Below are 21,913 nucleotides of genomic sequence, written 5' to 3'. Positions count from 1 at the left end.
TACCACGTTGAGTTTTGAGTAATTCAATCTCTCTCTCTCTCTCTCTCTCTCTCTCTCTCTCTCTTGTTTGGTATCAATGTTCTCCCATCTTATATTTTTATTAGGGTTTAAAATAACTTTGTTTTCGTCATAATGTTGTATGTATGACCTTTCGAGTTTTATCATTTTAAAAGTTTTTTAATTCAATGAAATTCAGAAATATCTAAAGAAAGCATAATTGGTATGGATGACGATTTTTCAGAAATACTTTTGACAATTTAACCGTTCAATTTTAATAAAGTTGTTGAGCAGAGTGAATATTTGATAATTTAATTGACGCTTAAACGAAAATTTGTATTTTTATGATGTCGTCAGTTTGGACAGTTGGTGATATAATAAAGTATATCTCAGCAAAATAACAAAATATGAACGAATCACTTTATTAAAATATTTGACTTGATAATTCTATTCAGACGCCAAAATTCTAACACACTAATTCTCTCGTGTCAGCAAGCTGAATTGACGTGGCTTGCTTATACATAAATATTGGCGTGGCTCAATTATGCAGCTGTAAGGTGTAAGTGGTCACCAATGTGAATGTTTCAGCTAGAATATATTTTTTTTTTCTTTTTATTACAATTGAAGAAAAAAATGCGATACAAGTTTTTGTACAGTGTTAATATTTCCCTGTTTAATAATAACAATGATTGCTTTCTGTGACGACTTGAATCGGTTGTGTCAGTATATTCTAAATCTATCGTTAAGTAAAGCTAAATATAAGATCTAATTCCGTTAGTTTCATTTAAAAACAGATAAGAGCATTGGTGCCACATTATTATTATTATTATTATTATTATTATTATTATTATTATTAGTAGTAGTAGTAGTAGTAGTAGTAGTAGTAGTAGTAGTAGTATTGCTGGCTAAGCTAAAAACCTAGTTGGAAAAGCAGGATGCTATGAGCCCAAGGGTTCCAACAGGAAAGGATAGCCCAGTGAGGAATGGAAATAAGGATATAAATAAGATAAAATATCTGTACTTCTTCCTTAAGGGAAAGTTAATCTTGAGAGCGACGCAGCTGTGGTTAGAAAATGCGGTGGGATCGAAGCTAGTTCTTTGCTATGAATCGCCAGTAGGCTATTAATAAACCTTGAACTTTGGCCTCAGCGTTAGATTCTTTAGTCGTGTCTCTCGTAAAATCAGTTATCATTCTGATCGAATTTTCTATTTTATTTTCCGATTCCTCAAACATTGCTACTTTAATTCCTAGAGAAAACTATTTTTTTTTATTAACTACCAGCTGCTGAGATTTTACCTAATTGTCTCGAAACAAATCCTTCTAAGATAGCAGTTGCAGTTGGTAACACTGTCCTTGCATTATATATCGTATCTTCTACATAAAATATATTTTACTAGTTTTTTATGGTGTGGTTTCTCTTTTGTTTTGACAAGACTCTGACATTCCAAATTTTCAAGGAAGATATGTTTGTATACGCTTAGGACGAACAATTTACTAAATTTCAAGGTTTGAAACAAGTTTTTGCAAGATCTGTAGACGAAATCATTTGAATTCCGAAGAAAGTCCTCCGTGTTCTAAGTACTCGGTTGCCAGAGCATTTATAGTTCGTTTTCTCAGATTAATCATTCCCTGGAATTGATTTCTATTATATGTTTCAAAGAAAAATTCATGCCGTGCACTGCTCATGATCATTTTACAATGGGTTATAAATTGAGAGATGAATTGTTAGTTGTACCAGAACCAATGTGTCACCGTGCGTATTCGAACATGGCATTGATCGTGCTCATAAATAGTCTTTTCATTTTATGCAAGCATCGATTGAAGCAGCTCTTAACAAGGGTGTCCCGATTCTGAGATATTGTCCTAAGTTGGCTGTGTAAGCGGAACAACGGCCTCAGATGTGTTTTTCCAATTGCGTGTGTATGTTGTATTCTATGGCCTTGCTTTCTTCACATGCAATGCTTACACTTGTGTGCTATATTCAATATGTACATCTGTTTAAGATTTAAAGTGATAAGATATTTGTTTCACGAATTTTTCTAGTAAATGAACGGGTTCACTATAACTTGGTAAGCCTACTTTTCTTAAGGATAATAATATTATAATCTCTCTCTCTCTCTCTCTCTCTCTCTCTCTCTCTCTCTCTCTCTCTCTCTCTCTTTCTCTCTCACTTTCTCTCTCTCTCTCTCTCTCTCTCTCTCTCTCTCTCTCTCTCTCTCTCTCTCTCTCTCTCTCTCTCTCTATTTAATTTGCACTTCCGTCATATCCTTTAGTAGATACACAGAAAATCACATGGAAAGCCATAATGATGAAAAAAAAAAATGGAGGGTGGTCATACAGTCTTACTACAGTGAAAAGGCAATTTTTTCCTACCGTACAGTGCATCCTCCGGGTTTGCCCAAAATTTAAACACGGGAATTGAATAGCCTCCTAAGCCCCAGCTCTTGCCTGTGTCCCAAATTCATTAATTTGATAAAATAATTGTTTATCTCCTCAACATTGTTACTTGTGACTCTTATGCATAGACCTACACGGCGTTCTCGGGTGATTTTTTTAACTGAACTCCTTTAAGTTTATAAATCAAACCTTTTATTATTATACTTAGTTTTTGTTTTCACCTAAAGACCTATTTGTCCGCACAAACTGTCTGCTACACCATTATCCTTCTTTTGCAGGAAGAGCACCAAGGCTTCGGTCTCAGCAATGAGGAACTTCGCACGATCGCCGCCATGAGCGACATGAACCATTTCAGATCAGTGCTCAATCCTATAATGGTTCCTCGCGTCGTTGGCACCGCAAATCATGCCAAAGTGAGGAAAGTAAGTCATACCCACCACCCGTTAATTAATAGCTTTGTCGGGAATTCTGATGCAAGATGAGGCAAATGTGTGCTCGTTTACAGTAATTGCACGTTGCCGACTGCAAGAATAATTACGCCTCGTGTGTGTATGTTACATACAGTGCACTGGACATGCATGGACATACCTTGACCCAAAGAATATTTTTGTTGATTGTATACATTACTTGCAGTTATGGACAAAGAACAATTTATGCTACATTATTGAGATTATGTAAAAACAATGCGTTTCAATGATTTAGTATTTGAGATAATATACCACTCTCTTACCTGCAAATATCTGCTCTGGAAACCTCTTCAGTTTATACACTTTACCACACCGATTATCTTTGATCTGACTGGCCATTTCCAGCAATGGTTTCCAGACTTTAACTCGACCAGTCGAAGCAATTGAACGATCATATGAACGTCTTTCATAAAGAAAGTGATAGCCAGGGTTTAAACTTTTAAGGCAATTACCTTAGTTTGAGGTAATTTTCATGGTTTTCGTGTAATTTCCGAGGAGGATATACATTTACATAATGACTACAAGAATGACGCAAATCTACTACATGCATTATGTGTGTATTTTGATTAACATGATATTCATGTGATAAGTATTTGCATGAACTAAATATATAGTATGTTCGTGCATTTGCATAAACTGCAAACCTTTTTCATTTGTTAATAGATTTAGAAATGTTTATCGAGTAGGTTTACCTCAATAGATCCAGATTACTCTTAGTTACAACTAGCCATCTTAATCCATAGTTAATTAAATCATTTTAGAATTAAATTTATACATTTTGAAAGCAGAATTACTTATGTAGTATTTTATTTCTGTTTTAACTTATAGATTATGTAAAAAAAAGAAAAAAAGAATGTATTGTATCACCCATTGAAGATTGTTGTAGTGGGTTTCATGATTTTCCTAACTATATTCCAATCAACTTCTTATCCAAGGAATTGGTAAATTTAATTCAATTTTTACGTTGAAATTCCTGTATTTCCATTTTCAATTTCCTGATCTGTGTTTAGTTAGAAATACTCTTTTTTTTATAGATTTTTTGTGAAAACAAGAAGTGAGATATCTTTGAGCAAAGAAATTACACATGAATTCACTTATTAAAGGTAGTTGATAAAGGCTCCCTAGACATATTTGTAAATTTTAGGGAAATGAAGGCATCGGCATTTTAGAATTATACTTCGGTAGGTGTTAGTAGTTTAGATTAAGAAAATAGTTTTCGTAAGCATACTTATGTCAAGTTTTAATTGAAGACTTACAGCTAGAGATTCAGCTGGAAAGGATTTATTGAAAAGTAAAACTTTTTTTTATTGCACATGTATTCTTCTGTCGTACCACAAGTTTATTATAGTGAGGCTGATAACTTTAGCCTCGTAGATATATTTATCAGTTCATTAGACTAAAGAGAAATCGCTGCATAACGAAGAGAATTTTTCAGTAGCCTCGTACCCCCATATAAAAGACAAATCTCTTTATTGATGGTTTTTTTTTTTCCTTATCATTATTTTGTTTTTAAATTAGCTATGAAACTCTGATAGTTACTTGAGTGATAATTATGGTATAATTGGTGTTTTAAGTTAATAAAATTTATATTTCTGTATTTGGAACATTGTTCCAAGACTTCAACATGGATGTTATTTCGAAATTAATTGATGAAAAATCACGCAAAGTTAACATGTAGGTTCTTTTTTGCATTTATTTCTGAAAATAATATTGTCGTCCAAAGCACTAGCCTTCAACTTGTAAATAACAATTTCAGTTTATACAGTATGTTAATGCCTTCATTTTCTTAATTCTCATATTATATTTCTCCTGCTGTTTATCTTTACAGTTCTTCTTAGGGGAACTTCTTGAACTCTGTAGTTGAAATTTCCCTTTTCTCACTTTTTGTTTTGATTCCTGAATGACTAGTTATTCCTCTTACAGTATATGAAGTTCTTTCTAGGTATAATTGTATTTTTCCAGCACCTTATTGATACCATGCAAGGCCTTGGTTGGACTGTGGAAGAAGATGTATTTGACAGTAATACCCCTGTAGGCAGTAAAACTTTTACCAATGTAATAGCAACTTTGGATCCTCAAGCCCCACGACACTTAGTCTTAGCCTGCCATTATGATTCGAAAATTGATCGTGAAGGCACATTCATTGGTGCGACAGATTCAGCTGTTCCCTGTGCTATGATGCTCAACTTGGCAAAAGTCATGAAGCCAAACCTCATGGGTAATAAACAGACGGTAAGTTTCGATGGTGGTTTTTGCACGTTTGCTTTATAAACTTGGAAATATTCTTGTGACTTATCTCTTTCATTAAATTAAAGAAAAGATAGTTTTGTTTTATGCAGTATGTGGTGCGTTATTAAATATTAAACGAGTTTTTTTTTTGTATTTTTACTCAAATTTATTATTATTATGAGGTATCAGATACAATAAAATCCCAGTATAATGGAAGGTTTATCAGATTCCTCTAAAATGCTAATCAATCAGGTAAAAAATTATTGATTGCCTGAAAATGTTTTGTAAACTTCAAGGTATGTTTGAAATGTCAGATGTCGTGAGTTAAGATAAACTGATAAGAGAATTATCAGTAGTCGAAGGTATCATGGAAATTTATGTGGCTAAAAAGTGATGTATACAGTTGTAACCCAAATGATAAATTCAAGACAGAAGGGCACGGCTCGATATGCATACAGTACATCATACCGTGTAAAATCCCTAAAAGATAGGAATGTCATTTTGTATGATGGAGGGTGGTAGTTTCAAGAGGATGAGCCTGTTAAGTTTTCTAAGGGAAATAATCTCCACAGAGTTGATATTGTAAGGACAGTGAGACAAGCGTCACCAAGATCAACTGATACTTTATTCGAATGTGCACGGGAGTATATTACAAGGTGCGGACGGAAAGGTAGGATGGCGCTGGCGCCAAATCAGATTGAAGTGCCCGCCAAAATATATGTGTTTTCTTACACTTACAAATATACGAATTATGAGTTAACAGAAACATGTAATGAAATGATACATATGTCAAAATGTAGCTCTGGTAGAGCGGAATATATATACATGGGAAACCACAGTGTGGCGAAAGGAGAATTCAAATAAATAAGTAGTTTGTCGATTTTCTGGACGACGAAGGGATCGGTGTCCTTACAAGTACTCCCCCCCCCAAGACATCGGGCGGCGTAGAGGGCTGATGATCAATCTTCGTATCTCTTCGGGCGTCGGAGGGTTCCTCTTGTTTTTGAACGGAGGGGCGCGCTGGCGGACGGTGTAAGGATCTCTTCCTCTTGACGTCGTTTGATGATTTTTCCTTCGTTGGGCGGCTTGTTTTGTGGCGGAACTCTGGGTCTGCCAGGTCCAGCGGAGGCGGTGTCGCTTCCTTCGAGAAACGCTGGTTTCACGCGGTCTATAGAGACCCAGTCCTCTTGGCCATGGACGTCGAGAAGGAAGGCTTTCGTTGTCTTTTTAATAACCCGGTAGGGACCTCGATAAGGTCTAGTCAGTGGTTGTCGATGAGCGTCGACACGGACGAAAACGTACTTGCAGTCATCCAGGCTTTTTGGCTTGAAGTGCTTGGTTCTGTCCTGGTAAGTTTTGAGACACGGCCTGAACCTCCTGGCGATATCCCTTAGGTGATCCAGCTGCGTGTCGTCGGTTGATGAGGGAAAGAATTCGCCAGGAACTGCGAGCGCTTCCCCGTAAACTTTTTCGGAGGGCGAAGGTTCGCCGTCTGCGCGAGGGGCGGTGCGAAGGCCGAGGAGTACCCAAGGAAGTCGTGATTTCCAGTCCCCGTCAGTGCATTGTTCGGTTGCGAGATTGGCGTAGTCGATTCCCAGGTGGATCGCGTCAATTTCAATCCTTGAAAGGGCGTCCGCGACTGGGTTTTTCTTTCCTGGGACGTAACGTATGGTGCACCTGAATTCGGCGATTGATGCGAGATGACGTTGTTGTCGGGATGACCATGCGTCCGTTGATTTCGTGAAGGTGTGGACGAGGGGTTGATGATCCGTTGCAATCGTGAAGGGGGTACCCTCCAAGATGTGCCTGAAGTGGCGGACGGCGAGGTAGACGGCGAGGAGTTCCCTATCGAAGGTGCTGTATCTTGTTTCGGCGGGTTTCAATTTCTTGCTGAAGAATGCCAGCGGTCGAGGAGAACCATCGACGAGTTGCTCAAGCACAGCCCCGCAGGCGACGTTGCTGGCGTCGGTCGTTAGTCGCAGGGGCGCGTTGTCGTCGAAATGAGCCAGGGTGGTGGCATTCGCAAGGGCATCCTTCGTCCGAGCGAATGCCTGTTGCTGGGGCAAGCCCCACTCGAGTTTTTTCGCTTTTCCTGTCAGGACGTTGTCGAGGGGTGACAGGGTTTGTGTGATGTTGGGGATGAAGCACCTATAGTAATTGACCATCCCCAGGAACTCCTGAAGTTGGCGGATGGTCGTAGGTATCGGGAACTTTCTGATGGCGTCGACCTTCGTTGTCATGGGTTTTACCCAGCACGAGGATACGCGGTGACCAAGGAAATCCATTCCTTCCGCACCGAACGTGCATTTGTCGAAACGTACGACCAGGCCGTTCTCCTGTAGGCGTTTGAGGACGGTGCGGACGTGCCTCCGGTGTTCCTCCTTGGTTTTCGAGAATATCAGGATGTCGTCGACGTAGCAGACGCAGAAAGGTAGGTCACCCAGAATGCTATCCATTAGTCGTTGGAAGGTCGCCCCGGCGTTGCGTAGACCGAAGGTTGAGTATGCGAAGGTGTAGGATCCAAACGGCGTTACAATGGCAGTTTTCGGGATGTCTTCCGGAAATACGGGGACCTGGAAGTAAGATTTGAGGAGGTCCATCTTGGTAAAATACTTTGCTCCGTGCAACGCGTTCGTTAGGTCCTGCATGTTGGGCAGCGGGTAGTGATCGGGCGTTGTGATGAGGTTGAGGCGCCTGTAGTCGCCGCAAGGTCTCCAGGACCCGTCCGGCTTTTTTACCATGTGTAGGGGCGATGCCCAGGGGCTCGATGCTTTCTTACAGATACCCATGCGTTCCATGTCCTCAAAGGCGCGTTTGGCATCCTTCAGTTTCTGGGGCGGGAGGCGGCGGAATTTGGGGTGAGTAGGAGGTCCTTTCGTTGTGATGTGGTGGTAGATCCCGTGCTTGGACGGGGAACCTGGCGAGTGTCGGAGCTCGGGCTTGAAAACCTCGGGAAATTCTTGTAGGAGGTCGGCGTAGGGGTGCGTCGTTACGGCGGATACGGACATTGTTGCAGGGCCGTGTTCCAGGGCGCGGGACGGGCAGGTTCCCGTGTCGATGAGACGTTTGTTGGCGACATCGACGAGGAGTCCGTGGTGGGCGAGGAAATCCGCACCGAGGAGGGGGCGATTGACGTCAGCGATGGCGAAGGGTCAAGAATACGAACAGCCCATGATAGATATCTTGAGGGTCCTAATCCCATAGCACCGTATGGGAGATCCGTTGGCGGCGATGAGTGAGGGAGCGTTTTTGTCGGGACCACGGTCTAGGTCGGACTTGGAAGGTGGGAACGTTGACTGCATTGCGCCGGTGTCTACCATGAGTCTACGGTTGGAAATGGTATCGAGGATATAGAAACCATTCTTGTTTTGGTTACCTGCGGCTGCGATGGTGGCAGGTGGATGTTTCTGGCGTCGTATTCTAGGGAAACTGCATGGTGCTCTACATTTCTTGGCGTCGCTGCCGAACTGTTGGTGGTAGAAGCACCATGCTGGGTTAGTCCTAGGGTTCGGTCGTGTTGGTTGCGGCGTTTTCTTTCTTGATAGAACGTTGATCTCGTCGTCCTCAGGGGCCGTTGCCGAGGAGTCTATGGAAGAGCAGCTGCTGAAGGAGGAGAACGAAAGCGGTGTTGATGATGATGCTCCGAGGCGAGGTGCTTTGGAGGCCTCGTGGAGCTTCTGAGCCTTCGACAGGAGTTCGTTCATCGGGAGCGTGTCAGCGTCTGTCAATCGGGCCCTTACGTCCTGTGGTAGGCGTCGAAGAAAGATCTCGCGAGATAAGCTAATCTCACGTCGTCGGCCGTTGCTGTCTGTTTCGGGGAGCATAAGCAGGCCAGTTAACTCGTCCCACGCCTCGACAGGAGAGGTGTCACCCATGGGCTTGCCGGCGATGTCCAGTACTTTCTGTGCCCTTGCTGAGATGGAGAGGGAGTAGATACCGATGAGTTTCGTTCTCAGGTCGTCGTATGAAACTTGGCCGGCCTGGGCGTCGAGCCATGGGGAAATCTTGTCGAATACCTCTTCAGGTATGGAGGTGAGAACGATGGCAGCCTTGGCGCAGGAGTCGCTGAGTCTAGCGACACGGAAGAGTACGTCTGCTCTCAGGAACCAGGAAGCGGTGTTGTGTTGAGAAAAGGGCGGCAGTTTGACTTTGGGCGTGGAGGCGAGGCCGTTGGGTGCGATGGGCGTGTTGCTTCCTGCATCGTGGCCAGACGACGAGTCGGCGAAGAGGTGGGAAGTTGATATGTCGGTTAAGCTCATCCTACTGCCTTACATTCACCGAAGTGTGGGAGAACCAAAGGCAGGCTCATGCCTAAGGTAACGGAGAAGAGAGAAGGTAGCACGGCCGTAATAAGTCCGTTAATGGCAAAGCCAAAACCGCTGATGCTACTTTCAACTCCGGGGTCACCAGTTGTAAGGACAGTGAGACAAGCGTCACCAAGATCAACTGATACTTTATTCGAATGTGCTCGGGAGTATATTACAAGGTGCGGACGGAAAGGTAGGATGGCGCTGGCGCCAAATCAGATTGAAGTGCCCGCCAAAATATGTGTTTTCTTACACTTACAAATATACGAATTATGAGTTAACAGAAACATGTAATGAAATGATACATATGTCAAAATGTAGCTCTGGTAGAGCGGAATATATATACATGGGAAACCACAGTGTGGCGAAAGGAGAATTCAAATAAATAAGTAGTTTGTCGATTTTCTGGACGACGAAGGGAGCGGTGTCCTTACAATATTACCATGTAAGAAGCCTGTCTTTGCTAGACTGACTGCTTGATTAGAACCCGAGAATTTACCTTTGGTTTGTTACTCCCTCCAAATTAAATCTCCAGTATATCAAAGGTTCTTCATACTGTCATTCACTTTTCATGTAGGTCAACCTGAGTAAAACTTTAACCATGCATTACAGTAATACGTTGAAATCAAGCTTTGGGTTCAAGGTTTCTCTTGTTACAAAGGGAATAGGCATATTAAGTAGCAGTAGTTCTACCCCAAAGATTGCAGTAAATTTCCTTTGCCCAATTTTGTTTTGTGATATCATTGCAACCAGACTTTTTTTTGTACAAAAACAATTAAAGAGTTGGTTTATGTAAAATACAATTCTCCAAATTTTTCTAGTTCACCTATTCGTTTGTGCATTGGTCTTCACAACTTTAAGGAAGATTGAAATAAGAATGCTGTGGTGGACGTCAGTGTAGGGAAGAAATTTTAATTATTTCCATGAATCTTACCATTGAGAAGTTAAATGCTATTAATTTTGAATTGCCATCTTCATCATCATCATCTCCTCCTACGCCTATTGACACTAAGGGCCTTGGTTAGATTTTGCCAGTCGTCTCTTATCTTGAGCTTTTAAATGAATACTTCTTCACTCACAATCCACTTCACACTTCATAGTCCTCAGCCAAGTAAGCCTGGGTCTTCCAACTCTTCTAGTGCCTTGTGGAGCCCAGTTGAAAGTTTGGTGAACTAATCTCTCTTGGGGCGTGCAAAGAGCATGCCAAACCATCTCCATCTACCCCTCACCATGATCTCGTCCACATATGGCACTTGAGTAATCTCTCTTATAGTTTTATTTGTAATTCTGTCCTGCCATTTAACTCCCAATACTCTTCTGATTGTTTTTCTCTTAAATCTACAAAATTTACTGGATATTGTTTCATTGTTATACTCATGTCTATACAGTAACTTAACAACCTCAGAATAAAACTAGAAATAAGATATTTCCATTTGTCCCTTCTCAATTTGCCAAATTATTTTTAGATAATCTAGATTGCTTTTTGGGTGTGGTGCAAAGGGGTTTTGTTTATATTATTGTAGGTAGACATTTATCATCATTACTTACCAATATATTTTACACTAGCTCTGCAGTTTTGTTTGTGAAGTCCAAATCTCAGGATTTCAGATAGATTAACTGTACTGTACTTTAATTCCTAGGTATCACCCTTATGATAAAAAGATATGGTTAATATTGAGTGGTTTGAAATTTCACCCTTATGAGGAAAAGATAGGGTTAATATTGAGTGGTTTAAAATATTGAGAATTATTGGAGACCTTCAAATTGTTTTTACACTATGCATATGCTACGCAGGTCCTTGTGTACCTAACATGCGTAAGAGTAGGGAACGCAATCCTTCTTATTTGGCAAGAGTTCATACATAATGAATCCATCTCGTAAAGGAAAAGCTGTTCCTTCCCCAACTGCGGAAAAATTTTGATTTTTAAACTATCTGAACTCAATGCTTAGCAGAATCTATTGAGAACTTTTTCCTTTTTTTTTTATCATAGTAAGTACTGTACTGTACATTTATATGGTGTGCTTTACATGTACTGTGTATGAAAAAATCTTGTTTTATGAATGGTTACTTACTGGTTTTTATAAATGGTGTATGGGGTAGAGACCTTTGCTTGCAATTTTAGTGTTCCATCCTAGTTTTTCCCCACTATAGTACTATATTTTGTCATTCATGTTTTGCAAGCGTCTGTTGATTTATTCAGGCATTCCATATAGTATTGTAATTTCTGTACTGTACAGTATTTGAAGTCCGTTATAAATAAAATTGGTTAAATCTGGAAGCACTAATTATAGTATAAAGAATTTCATTTTTTTATAGTGTTTGAAGAAGAAAAGGAAGAGAAAGAAGCAAAAGTGTTTTGGGAGAAGGGAATGCACCAAGAAAAAGGCACGTAAATTTTGGAAGGAAAATAACAGGCGGAAGGCTTTCGTTAATAAAATCATGATTGGAGCTGTAAGTCGAAATGATTCAACCATCAGAAAGACTTTCAGATCAAGTGACTTTGAGTCAGATGTGACATTACCCCAGCATAATTTGAAGTACTTTGGCAAGCTCAAGTGTTGCTGTGGTTCAGAGCCATTGAACTCTTACAAGTTTGTGTTTGTTCCAAAAGTTGTGAGTACCATATCTAACAACACGAGTGCTACCTTTTGTATTTGTACTGTTTTAGAAGCTCGTCGGGTAGTACAGATTGTGTTTTAATGACCTGATTTCCAGTGTTGCCTAAGATAGATTGAGGATTTTCAGCACTTTTTCTTTTGCTTTATTGCTAACTTCAAGCTGCAATAAATGTAGAAAAACATAGTGTGTATTGCCTGTATAGCATTAGGAATGCTTTGTAGTGATAAAGTATTTTGTGCAAAATAATTAGGTAGATGAGGCATTGATAAATTTTATTAGAATTGGAAAATTACCCGGTAATTGCTTCCAATGCAATTTGTAAATTCAATTTAAAAGCCAGGATTTTGAATACTGACAATCTGCTTCCTGCTCTTTCTGCTGATGTACAGCTTTACTTTATTCTCCGGTATGCAAGTCTTAGCAATATTTCTAAGAGGTATCAAGTAACCAGAGAGTACTTCATACAATTAAGGTGGAAGGAGAAACAAGAATTGCTGGTGGTTATTTCCCGGGAACCCTATTTTTTCAATATTAAACTTACCCGATGATCATATAGCTGTCAGCTCTGCTGCCCGACAGAAAAACCTACGGGCGGAATACGCCAGCGATCGCTATACAGGTGGGGGTGTACATCAACAGCGCCATCTGTCAAGTAGGTACTCAAGTACTCGATGTCAACACAGAACCAATTTTCTCTCTGTCGTGCCACTGGCAAGACCTACTAAATACGCTGTTACTAACTGGATTTGTTTTCACAACTATTTGGTGAAGTACACTATTCCAGTTTTGAGCTTTCGCTATGCAGGGGTTTTTTCTTCATCTCAAAACTTGAACTCGTTTTGGATAGATTTAATTATGGTGACAAAGAGAGTATGGACTCTCTTTCACTTTTAAATGGCCGACCCTTCCCTTAGACGGAAGTGTGTTTAGGTTTTTAGTAATTTTGCTTAACACGTTATAGATCTATATATTTTATTTTTCAATATTAAACTTACCCGATGATCATATAGCTGTCAGCTCTGCTGCCCGACAGAAAAACCTACGGGCGGAATACGCCAGCGATCGCTATACAGGTGGGGGTGTACATCAACAGCGCCATCTGTCAAGTAAGTACTCAAGTACTCGATGTCAACACAGAACCAATTTTCTCTCTGTCGTGCCACTGGCAAGACCTACTAAATACGCTGTTACTAACTGGATTTGTTTTCACAACTATTTGGTGAAGTACACTATTCCAGTTTTGAGCTTTCGCTATGCAGGGGTTTTATCTTCATCTCAAAACTTGAACTCGTTTTGGATAGATTTAATTATGGTGACAAAGAGAGTATGGACTCTCTTTCACTTTTAAATGGCCGACCCTTCCCTTAGACGGAAGTGTGTTTAGGTTTTTAGTAATTTTGCTTAACACGTTATAGATCTATATATTTTATATCTCTCCGCCTTTATTAGGCCTCTTCGATTAACTTTCCATTTATTATAAACATATAAAAATAAATTTTATGTTTTGTTTATATGCGACCTTTCCTGATAGTAGGCGGTCCTAACTTGGAACCGAAGTTAATCAACGTTGAGCCCGTTATATCGTATTTAACCTTTAAAGAATTTAAAACTTTTTAAATTTAATGTTTTATGAAAGAATTTCTTTGATAGTCTCGTACTGTTTTCAAAGATGAACTAACGTTTAGTTTTTTAGTCTACGCAGTTGTTGACGTTCAGGACGTTCAACATGCGCTCTATCGTTACGATAGAGAGAGAGTGTATCACGGTTTCACTTTGCAGTAAGAGTAAACCGATTCTAGCGTTTCGTTCATTCTTTCTTAGCTTAAATGGTTTAAATTCTAAATTAAAGGAACTTTTTATTTGGAAAACCTTTCAGTTTTTTCCTTTAGCAAATAATATGTTTTGACGATATATAATAGGGCTCTTCTCTCAGGTGCGAAATCTAGAGAGAAAGAAAGAGATAGAGACGGAGGGAGAGAGAGGAGAAAAAACGTTTCGTTCAAGCGGGTAACGTTGTTCTCGTTTTACTCTCCTCCCTAGTCGCTGTAGGGGAAGAAGGTAAAACGTTTCTAGGGTTTTATTCTTGTTCCCAGGCTGTGCGCGGTGAGAGATTGTAAACGTAGTTTATTTGAACTAGTGTTTAGTCTCTTTCCCAGCCACTGAATTCTTTATCTTAATATATGTTTTCTGTTGCATTATACGACTGTTTTCGCAATTACTACCTTTTAATGAAGGGTAGGATTGCGTGTTTCAGGTAGAAATCAGTAAAAGTTTCGATTTCAGTGAAATAAGTGCAAAACAGAAAATCAAAGTGATAAAGTGATATGCGCAAAGTGTTACAGTGTTGCGTCCGAGGGTTCGTCTGTTCGTGCCTGTCGTTCACCTAGTCCGGGACCTCTTGCAAGCTCCCAAGCCCAGGGGAGAAGTAATGTCGAACGACTTATGGGTTCGTCAGGCCTTGATCAACGAACAGACGTTTTTCCCTCCGTGGTTTCGGGTGTATCTACCCAAGATCGCCCCACCCACACAAAGACGAGAGAGCCCTTTTACTTCTCGTCTGCGGAAGAGGTTTCTCGTAAGAAACCTTGGACCAAGGTCTCGCAGCTTATTAAGTGCAAGTCGGTCCCTTCCGCGCAAGTCCAACGGCCCAGGTGTAGCCACTGGGTCAGTTCGGACTCGCTGCAGTCTTCCGATGACTGCACACCTCCTAAGAGAGGTAAAGCGGTACCGCAACAGGCAGTAACACCGTCTGTTGCCGCACCTGCTGCTGTAGACCCTAAGTGGTCTTTGCTACAGTCTATGCAGACACAGTTAGCATCTTTTTTGCAGGAGTATCGTGCGGAGAAGGTTGACGCTGCACCCGTTAGCCTACAACCTACCACGGTTGTGCGCCCAGCAGACGCTGTGGCTGCCTGCTCCCACACTCCAGCTGTGAGAGCTCCTCCACCCATGCGCAGTCGACCCTGCCAGACGCATGCTGACGTTCACAGACGCACCCGTTAGCCTACAACCTACCACGGTTGTGCGCCCAGCAGACGCTGTGGCTGCCTGCTCCCACACTCCAGCTGTGAGAGCTCCTCCACCCATGCGCAGTCGACCCTGCCAGACGCATGCTGATGTTCACAGACGCACGGAACCCTCCGTTGACGTGCGTGTGCTACCACAACAACAGGAGGGTGGAGTTAAGCTGCCGTGTTTTGACACGGTGCGTCAGCCTCCGCAACCCACTGTGGTTACCGCCACTCGCCCGCAGCAGACTAGTCAGTCAGGAGTTGAGGCTTCCCCACACAGCTTTGGTTGTTGCCAGCTCACAGACTGTCAAGCAGTTACATGACGTTGCCTTCTGGTCTGCTACTAATGCACCAGTGCTGTATGTCCTCACGCACCTGTTGTGGTTGACAGTTCAGTTATTTGACAGTTCACAGACTGTCAAGCAGTTACATAACGTTGCCTTCTGGTCTGCTGCTAATGCACCAGTGCTGTATGTCCTCACGCACCTGTTGTGGTTGACAGTTCAGTTTTTGACAGTTCACAGACTGTCAAGCAGTTACATAACGTTGCCTTCTGGTCTGCTGCTAATGCACCAGTGAGACCCTCACTGAGATAACCTAGCTTTTCTCGGACAAGGTTCCTGTAGATGAGAAAGTGCTGTTCTCCCTCCTACTGATATTCCTTTGAGGACTCTGTCATTTGGAGAGGAGCCTTAAGCTGCTTAGCCTCCTATGGACTTTTATTTAAATCATGATGATTTTTTAAGGATCTTCGTCCGGATCTTGTAACTGCTGCTCCTCGTTCGCCTCACGTCAGAACTTACACTAGGCCTAGCTACTTCGAAGCCGTTGTTGTTAAGCTAGTGCTCTCTCGCTCTCCTAGAGAGCGTTACGTCGGCTAGGCGACTGGTTTTTGCACCAGGAGGAGTTTTAGGGATACAGCCTTTTGATTTCCCTTCTTTTTATCTGGCTTATAGAGCGAGAGTCTGATAGGACACGAGAGAAGTTCTCAGCTTGGGAGTTAATGCCTCTGCCCAGGTAGACTTCTCAATTCTGGTAGACTCGGCCAGGCGCATAGCCAGGAGACGCTCCAGTTGTTTACAGGTCAACTTCTCAACTTTTGTCGAGCCTTTAAAGTTTTGCTGTACTATTATGTCACACATAACAAGGCTTCCAGGGATGGTAAATGGTTCCGCTTCAGTCGCTAACCCCGTCTGTTGCCACACCTGCTCCCGTAGACCCTAATGGGCTTTGCTGCAAGACATGCAGTCCAAGCTTGTGTCCTTGATAGAGGACTTAACTCGGAGAAGAACCTTCTGGCCAACAACCTTCCTACCGGTTGGTTGTGCGCCCTGTTGACGCTGAGGTATCCTACTCGCGTCCGCCAGTTGAGGTGGTTCCTCCACCGATGCGACCCAGTGTGGGTTGCCAGTCGCACGTTGACGTTAAGCGACGCTCGGAGGTGGTTGTTGACGTTCAGTGTGTCACTAGGAAGACGTTCAACAACCAGCAGAGGTGACTTTTTGTGACGCAGTGCGTCAACCTCAGCAACCCGGTAGGGTGTTGACTGCACAACCCAGACAGTCTAGACAGTTTCGGGTTGACGCTGTACTTCCTCGCGTCCCCATGGTTGTTGACAGTTCACAGACTGTGCAGCAGTACCATGATATTGCGTCCGGCTCCGTCACGCATCCACCAGTGCGACTGGATTCAGCGAGTCAGACGTTGCCCACTCCGTTGCCGTTTCCTCATCAGTTTCGGATGAGGAACCCTCTGATGAGGACGTTGCTGAACAAGACGATCAACCCCCAGCCCTGCTATCCATCCAGAAGATGCTGAAGAAGGAACGCTGCCCTGTCAGGCTGTGGATGAGTCTGGTAAGGACACTGTCATCCGTGGTTCAATTTGTGTCACTAGGAAGACTACACCTCCGTCCTCTTCTATACCATCTAGCTTTTCACTGGAAAAAGGACAAGACGCTAGAAGCGGTCTCGATCCCGGTTTCCGGAAAGATAAAGTCTGGTCTGACTTGGATAAAGGACTTTATCAACCTTAGAAAGGGTCTTCCCCTGACTGTTCAGACTCCCAACCACGTTCTCTTCTCGGACGCATCGGACGTAGGCTGGGGTGCGACATTAGACTTTAGGGAATGCTCGGGATTATGGAACTCGAGTCAAAGGACAATGCATTTCAACTGCAAGAAGCTACTGGCAGTACGTCTGACCTGGAAAAGCTTCAGGTCTCTCCTTCAAGGCAAAGTGGTGGAGGTGAACTCGGACAACACACGGCTTTGACGTACATCTCCAAGCAAGGAGGGACCTACTCTCTGACATGGTACGAGATCGCAAGGGACCTCCTCACCTGGTCAAAAGGTCTAGACTTTTCACTAGTAACGAGGTTCATCCAAGGCAACTTGAATGTCATAGCAGATTGTCTCAGTCGGAAGGGACAAATAATTCCAACAGAATGGACCCTCCACAAGGATGTATGCAAGAGACTTTGGGCCACCTGGGGCCAACCAACCATAGATCTCTTCGCAACCTCGATGACCAAGAGGCTCCCAATAGTTTGCTCACCTATCCCGGACCCAGCAGTAGTTCATATAGATGCCTTTCTACTAGATTGGTCACATCTAGATCTATATGCATTCCCTCCGTTCAAGATTGTCAACAAGGTACTGCAGAAGTTCGCCTCTCACGAAGGGACAAGGTTGACGCTAGTTGCTTCCCTCTGGCCCGCGAGAGAATGACTCACCGAGGTACTTCGATGGCTAGTAGACGTTCCCAGAACACTTCCCCTAAGGGTGGACCTTCTACGTCAGCCACGCGTAAAGAAGGTACACCAAGGCCTCCACGCTCTTCGTCTGACTGCCTTCAGACTATCGAAAGACTCTCGAGAGCTAGAGGCTTTTCGAAGGAGGCAACCAGAGCGTTTGCTAGAGCAAGGAGAACATCCACCCTTAGAATCTACCAATCGAAGTGGGAAATCTTCCGAAACTGGTGCAAGTCAGTATCCGTATCCTCGACCAGTACCTCTGTAACTCAAATAGCTGACTTTCTCTTATATCTGAGGAAAGAACGATCTCTTTCAGCTCCCACTATCAAGGGTTACAGAAGCATGTTGGCATCAGTCTTCCGTCACAGAGGCTTAGATCTTTCCAACAATAAAGATCTACAGGACCTCCTTAAGTCTTTTGAGACCACGAAGGAGCGTCGTTTGGTTACACCTGGTTGGAATTTAGACGTGGTACTAAGATTCCTTATGTCAGACAGGTTCGAACCGCTTCAATCAGCCTCCCTGAAAGATCTCACCTTTAAGACTCTTTTCCTGATATGCTTAACCACAGCTAAAAGAGTCAGTGAGATTCATGCCTTCAGCAAGAACATCGGATTCTCATCCGAAACGGCTACATGTTCTACAACTTGGTTTTCTAGCCAAACACGAGCTGCCTTCTCGGCCTTGACCAATATCGTTCGATATTCCAAACTTATCGTATGGTTGGAAATGAACTAGAAAGAGTATTATGTCCCGTAAGAGCTCTTAAGTTCTATTTAAAAACCTTTACGAGGCCCGTCTGAAGCTTTATGGTGTTCAGTTAAGAATCCATCTTTGCCTATGTCAGAGAATGCTTTATCCTATTTTATCAGACTGTTAATACGAGAAGCTCATTCCCATCTGAATGAGGAAGACCAAGCTTTGCTGAAGGTAAGGACACACGAAGTTAGAGCTGTCGCAACTTCCGTGGCCTTTAAACAAAATAGATCTCTGCAAAGTATATTCGACGCAACCTATTGGAAAAGCAAATCAGTGTTCGCGTCTTTTATCTTAAGAATGTCCAGTCTCTTTACGAGAACTGCTACACTCTGGGACCATTCGTAGCAACGAGTGCAGTAGTGGTGAGGGCTCGACCACTACAATTCCCTAATTCCATAACCTTTTTTAATCTTTCTCTTGAAATGTTTTATTATTGTTTTTGGGTTGTCCGGAAGGCTAAGAAGCCTTTCGCATCCTACTTGATTTGGCGGGTGGTCAAAGTCATTTCTTGAGAAGCGCCTAGATTAGAGGTTTTGATGAGGATCTTTAGTATGGGTTGCAACCCTTCATACTTCAGCTCCTAGGAGTCGCTCAGCATCCTTTGAGGATCGCGAGGCTCAGTAAGGAAGACGTACTTAAAAAGGCAGAGTAATTGTTCAAGTCGACTTCCTTACCAGGTACTTATTTATTTTATGTTTGTTATTTTGAATAACTGCTAAAATGAAATACGGAATACTTAGCTCATAATAATGTCAACATGTAATGCTGGTCTCTACCCACCCCCCTGGGTGTGAATCAGCTATATGATCATCGGGTAAGTTTAATATTGAAAAATGTTATTTTCATTAGTAAAATAAATTTTTGAATAGACTTACCCGATGATCATAAATTAAAGGACCCACCCATCCTCCCCAATAGAGACCCAGTGGACCGAGGAGAAAATTGGTTCTGTGTTGACATCGAGTACTTGAGTACCTACTTGACAGATGGCGCTGTTGATGTACACCCCCACCTGTATAGCGATCGCTGGCGTATTCCGCCCGTAGGTTTTTCTGTCGGGCAGCAGAGCTGACAGCTATATGATCATCGGGTAAGTAAATTAAAAAATTTATTTTACTAATGAAAATAACATATTATGAAAATTGGCCATTTTTAAGTCTTAATTATAATTTAAAATCTGTGATGATGTGTGCTGGGAAGTACTTTTCTTAGCCCTGTGGTTCCTTATTGAAGGATAATACTGTCAGTGTATTAAAGGCATTAGGAAAATTTCTTTTTAGTATCCCCTAGCTGCATTGTAGGTTGTTGGTTGGCCAAGGCACCAGGGACCCATTGAAATGCTATGACTAGAGAGCTTTTGGGTTCTTTGACTGGCCAAATAGTACTACATTGTATCCTACCTTGTTACGGCTGGTTTTTCCTTTGACTACACATACACCAAATAGTCTGGCCTATTCTTTACACATTCTCATCTTTCCTCATACTCCTGATAAGACTAAGATAACCAATAAATTCTTTTTCACACTCAAGAGATTGTACTGTAATTGTTCAGTTGCTACTTTCCTCTTGGTAAGAGTAGAAGAGACTATTTAGCTATGGTAAGCAGCTCTTCTAGAAGATCACTCCAAAATCAACCCATTGTTCTCTAATCTTCAGTAGTGCCATAGCCTTTGTACCATGGTCTTTCACTTTATTGGGTTAGAGCTTTGCTTGATTGCACACTCAGTTACATTATCATTTTCCTATTTCCTTTTCTCACTGGGCTATATTACCTGTTGGAGTTCTTGAGCTTATAGCAACCTGCTTTTCCAACTAGGGTTGTAGCATAGCTAGTACTAATAGTAATAATAATAATGATAATTGAAAAATTTTCATTTTCTACTCCACTCCCCCATTTCCTTTCTTTCATTTTTCTGCCCAACTTGTTGACTTTATTCTCAGTGCAACTGCTGGGTTTTCCTCCAGTTATACTGTACCTCAGTGTTGAATGGCCTTCTTACAGCAGTGCCAGACCATATGAACTGATTCCATTAATCTAAATCATTAACCATGGGTTTAGAAGGTTAATTTGAATGTTCGTTTTAAGGGCCCTGCTAACTAACCCCTCTTGATTCTCAATTTAGATTACCCAAGCATTTGTTCAGTGGGGTAAAAACATAAGCATGATTACATAGATAATTAGGAAAGCACTCTATAGGCAGTTTCCACATTTGGGAACTGGTTTAGAAAGCAGTGACTCTGTATGGGTAGAAGTTAGGAAAATATCTTGAGGTTAGTTCAAATGATTCAAGCTTAATAAATTTCTCTTGACTATTCTTATCTAGTGAAGAATCCTAATGATGCTACAGCAGGTTTTCTTCCTTTTTTTTTTTTTATAGAAATTACGTATGAACAGATGAAGTTAAGTAGTTTTGTTAGTGAAATTTACTTTAAACCTGAAAAAATTATCCACGGGATCATGGCACAATGTACGGTTCGTCCGGTTTGAAATGGGACTACAGTAATTATACCCATGAAATCCTGCTGAAATCTGTTTTACAATGGTGCTACAATATACAGTAAAAATTTGACTAAATATCAGTTACTGCATATACTTCATGGTATAATGTTGTTTTTATATGACTGTTGAATCATTTTTGTGAAATACAAATAAGTATTTAATGTAGATCTTTTATATATATTCTATACTGTATTGCCAGTTGAGAAACTTATTATTTTTCAGGACTTTAAGCATCATACTTTTAAGTCTGGGAATAGAATGTGGAGTCAAGTCCAAGCACTGGTACCCACGGGGTTATTGTAATAAATTCTAGAAACTAGATTTGTCAGCCCTAATTAGAAGTACAGTACATTAATGTGTTAAGGGTCTTGCACAAATGTGCCATGTCTTTTGCCTTATGTATTTATGATTCTATTTTGATATTGTATTTTAAATTTATGTTAGGTATCCTGTACCTCATGTCACGGTTTAATACTGTATGGTGCACGATAGGGTTTGCTTTTATATAATCAATCTATCTCAACTGGCTATCCCTGTCCTACTTCATTATTTACAGTAGTTATTTCTCCCTGCTATTAGACTTCTGATGGGTTCGCTTTGCTCTGTTTGATCTCAGGAACTATCTGCCATAATTCTTATCTGCTTCAAATTTTCTTGACTTTTGATGCCAATTTTCAACTGTTTTATACAGCAATTGCAAAGATTGTGTACCCAATTTTTTCTAGTCTTTTAGCAATTTATGCTTATATCAACACTATATCACCAATAGCGCTTTGTTAGGGAAGTGGGGCGTGCCTTACACTTTATTTTCTTGGATTAAGAGTTCTCTTACCTGAGGGTACACTTGGGCATGCTGTTCTATCTTACTTCT

General features: G+C 41.6%; 1 protein-coding gene across 2 annotated transcripts in view; it reads left to right on the top strand.

Annotated features, from left to right (window-relative positions):
* isoQC (iso Glutaminyl cyclase) overlaps positions 1 to 21,913 on the top strand; it is a 65,269-nt gene that overhangs the window by 30,163 nt on the left and 13,193 nt on the right. The window contains exons 2-4 of one of the 2 annotated variants that reach the window (XM_068362745.1): positions 2,674 to 2,817; positions 4,825 to 5,094; positions 11,716 to 12,012. In XM_068362745.1, coding sequence (XP_068218846.1) covers positions 2,674 to 2,817; positions 4,825 to 5,094; positions 11,716 to 12,012 — 711 coding nt within the window. The remainder of the gene's footprint in view (positions 1 to 2,673; positions 2,818 to 4,824; positions 5,095 to 11,715; positions 12,013 to 21,913) is intronic. The other variant, XM_068362746.1, reaches the window with a different exon arrangement.

Source organism: Palaemon carinicauda, chromosome 39 (assembly GCF_036898095.1).
Source record: "Palaemon carinicauda isolate YSFRI2023 chromosome 39, ASM3689809v2, whole genome shotgun sequence".
NCBI classification, from domain to species: Eukaryota; Metazoa; Arthropoda; class Malacostraca; order Decapoda; family Palaemonidae; genus Palaemon; species Palaemon carinicauda.
Note: the sequence above shows the minus strand (reverse complement) of the source record. Positions and strands in the feature narration are given on the sequence as shown.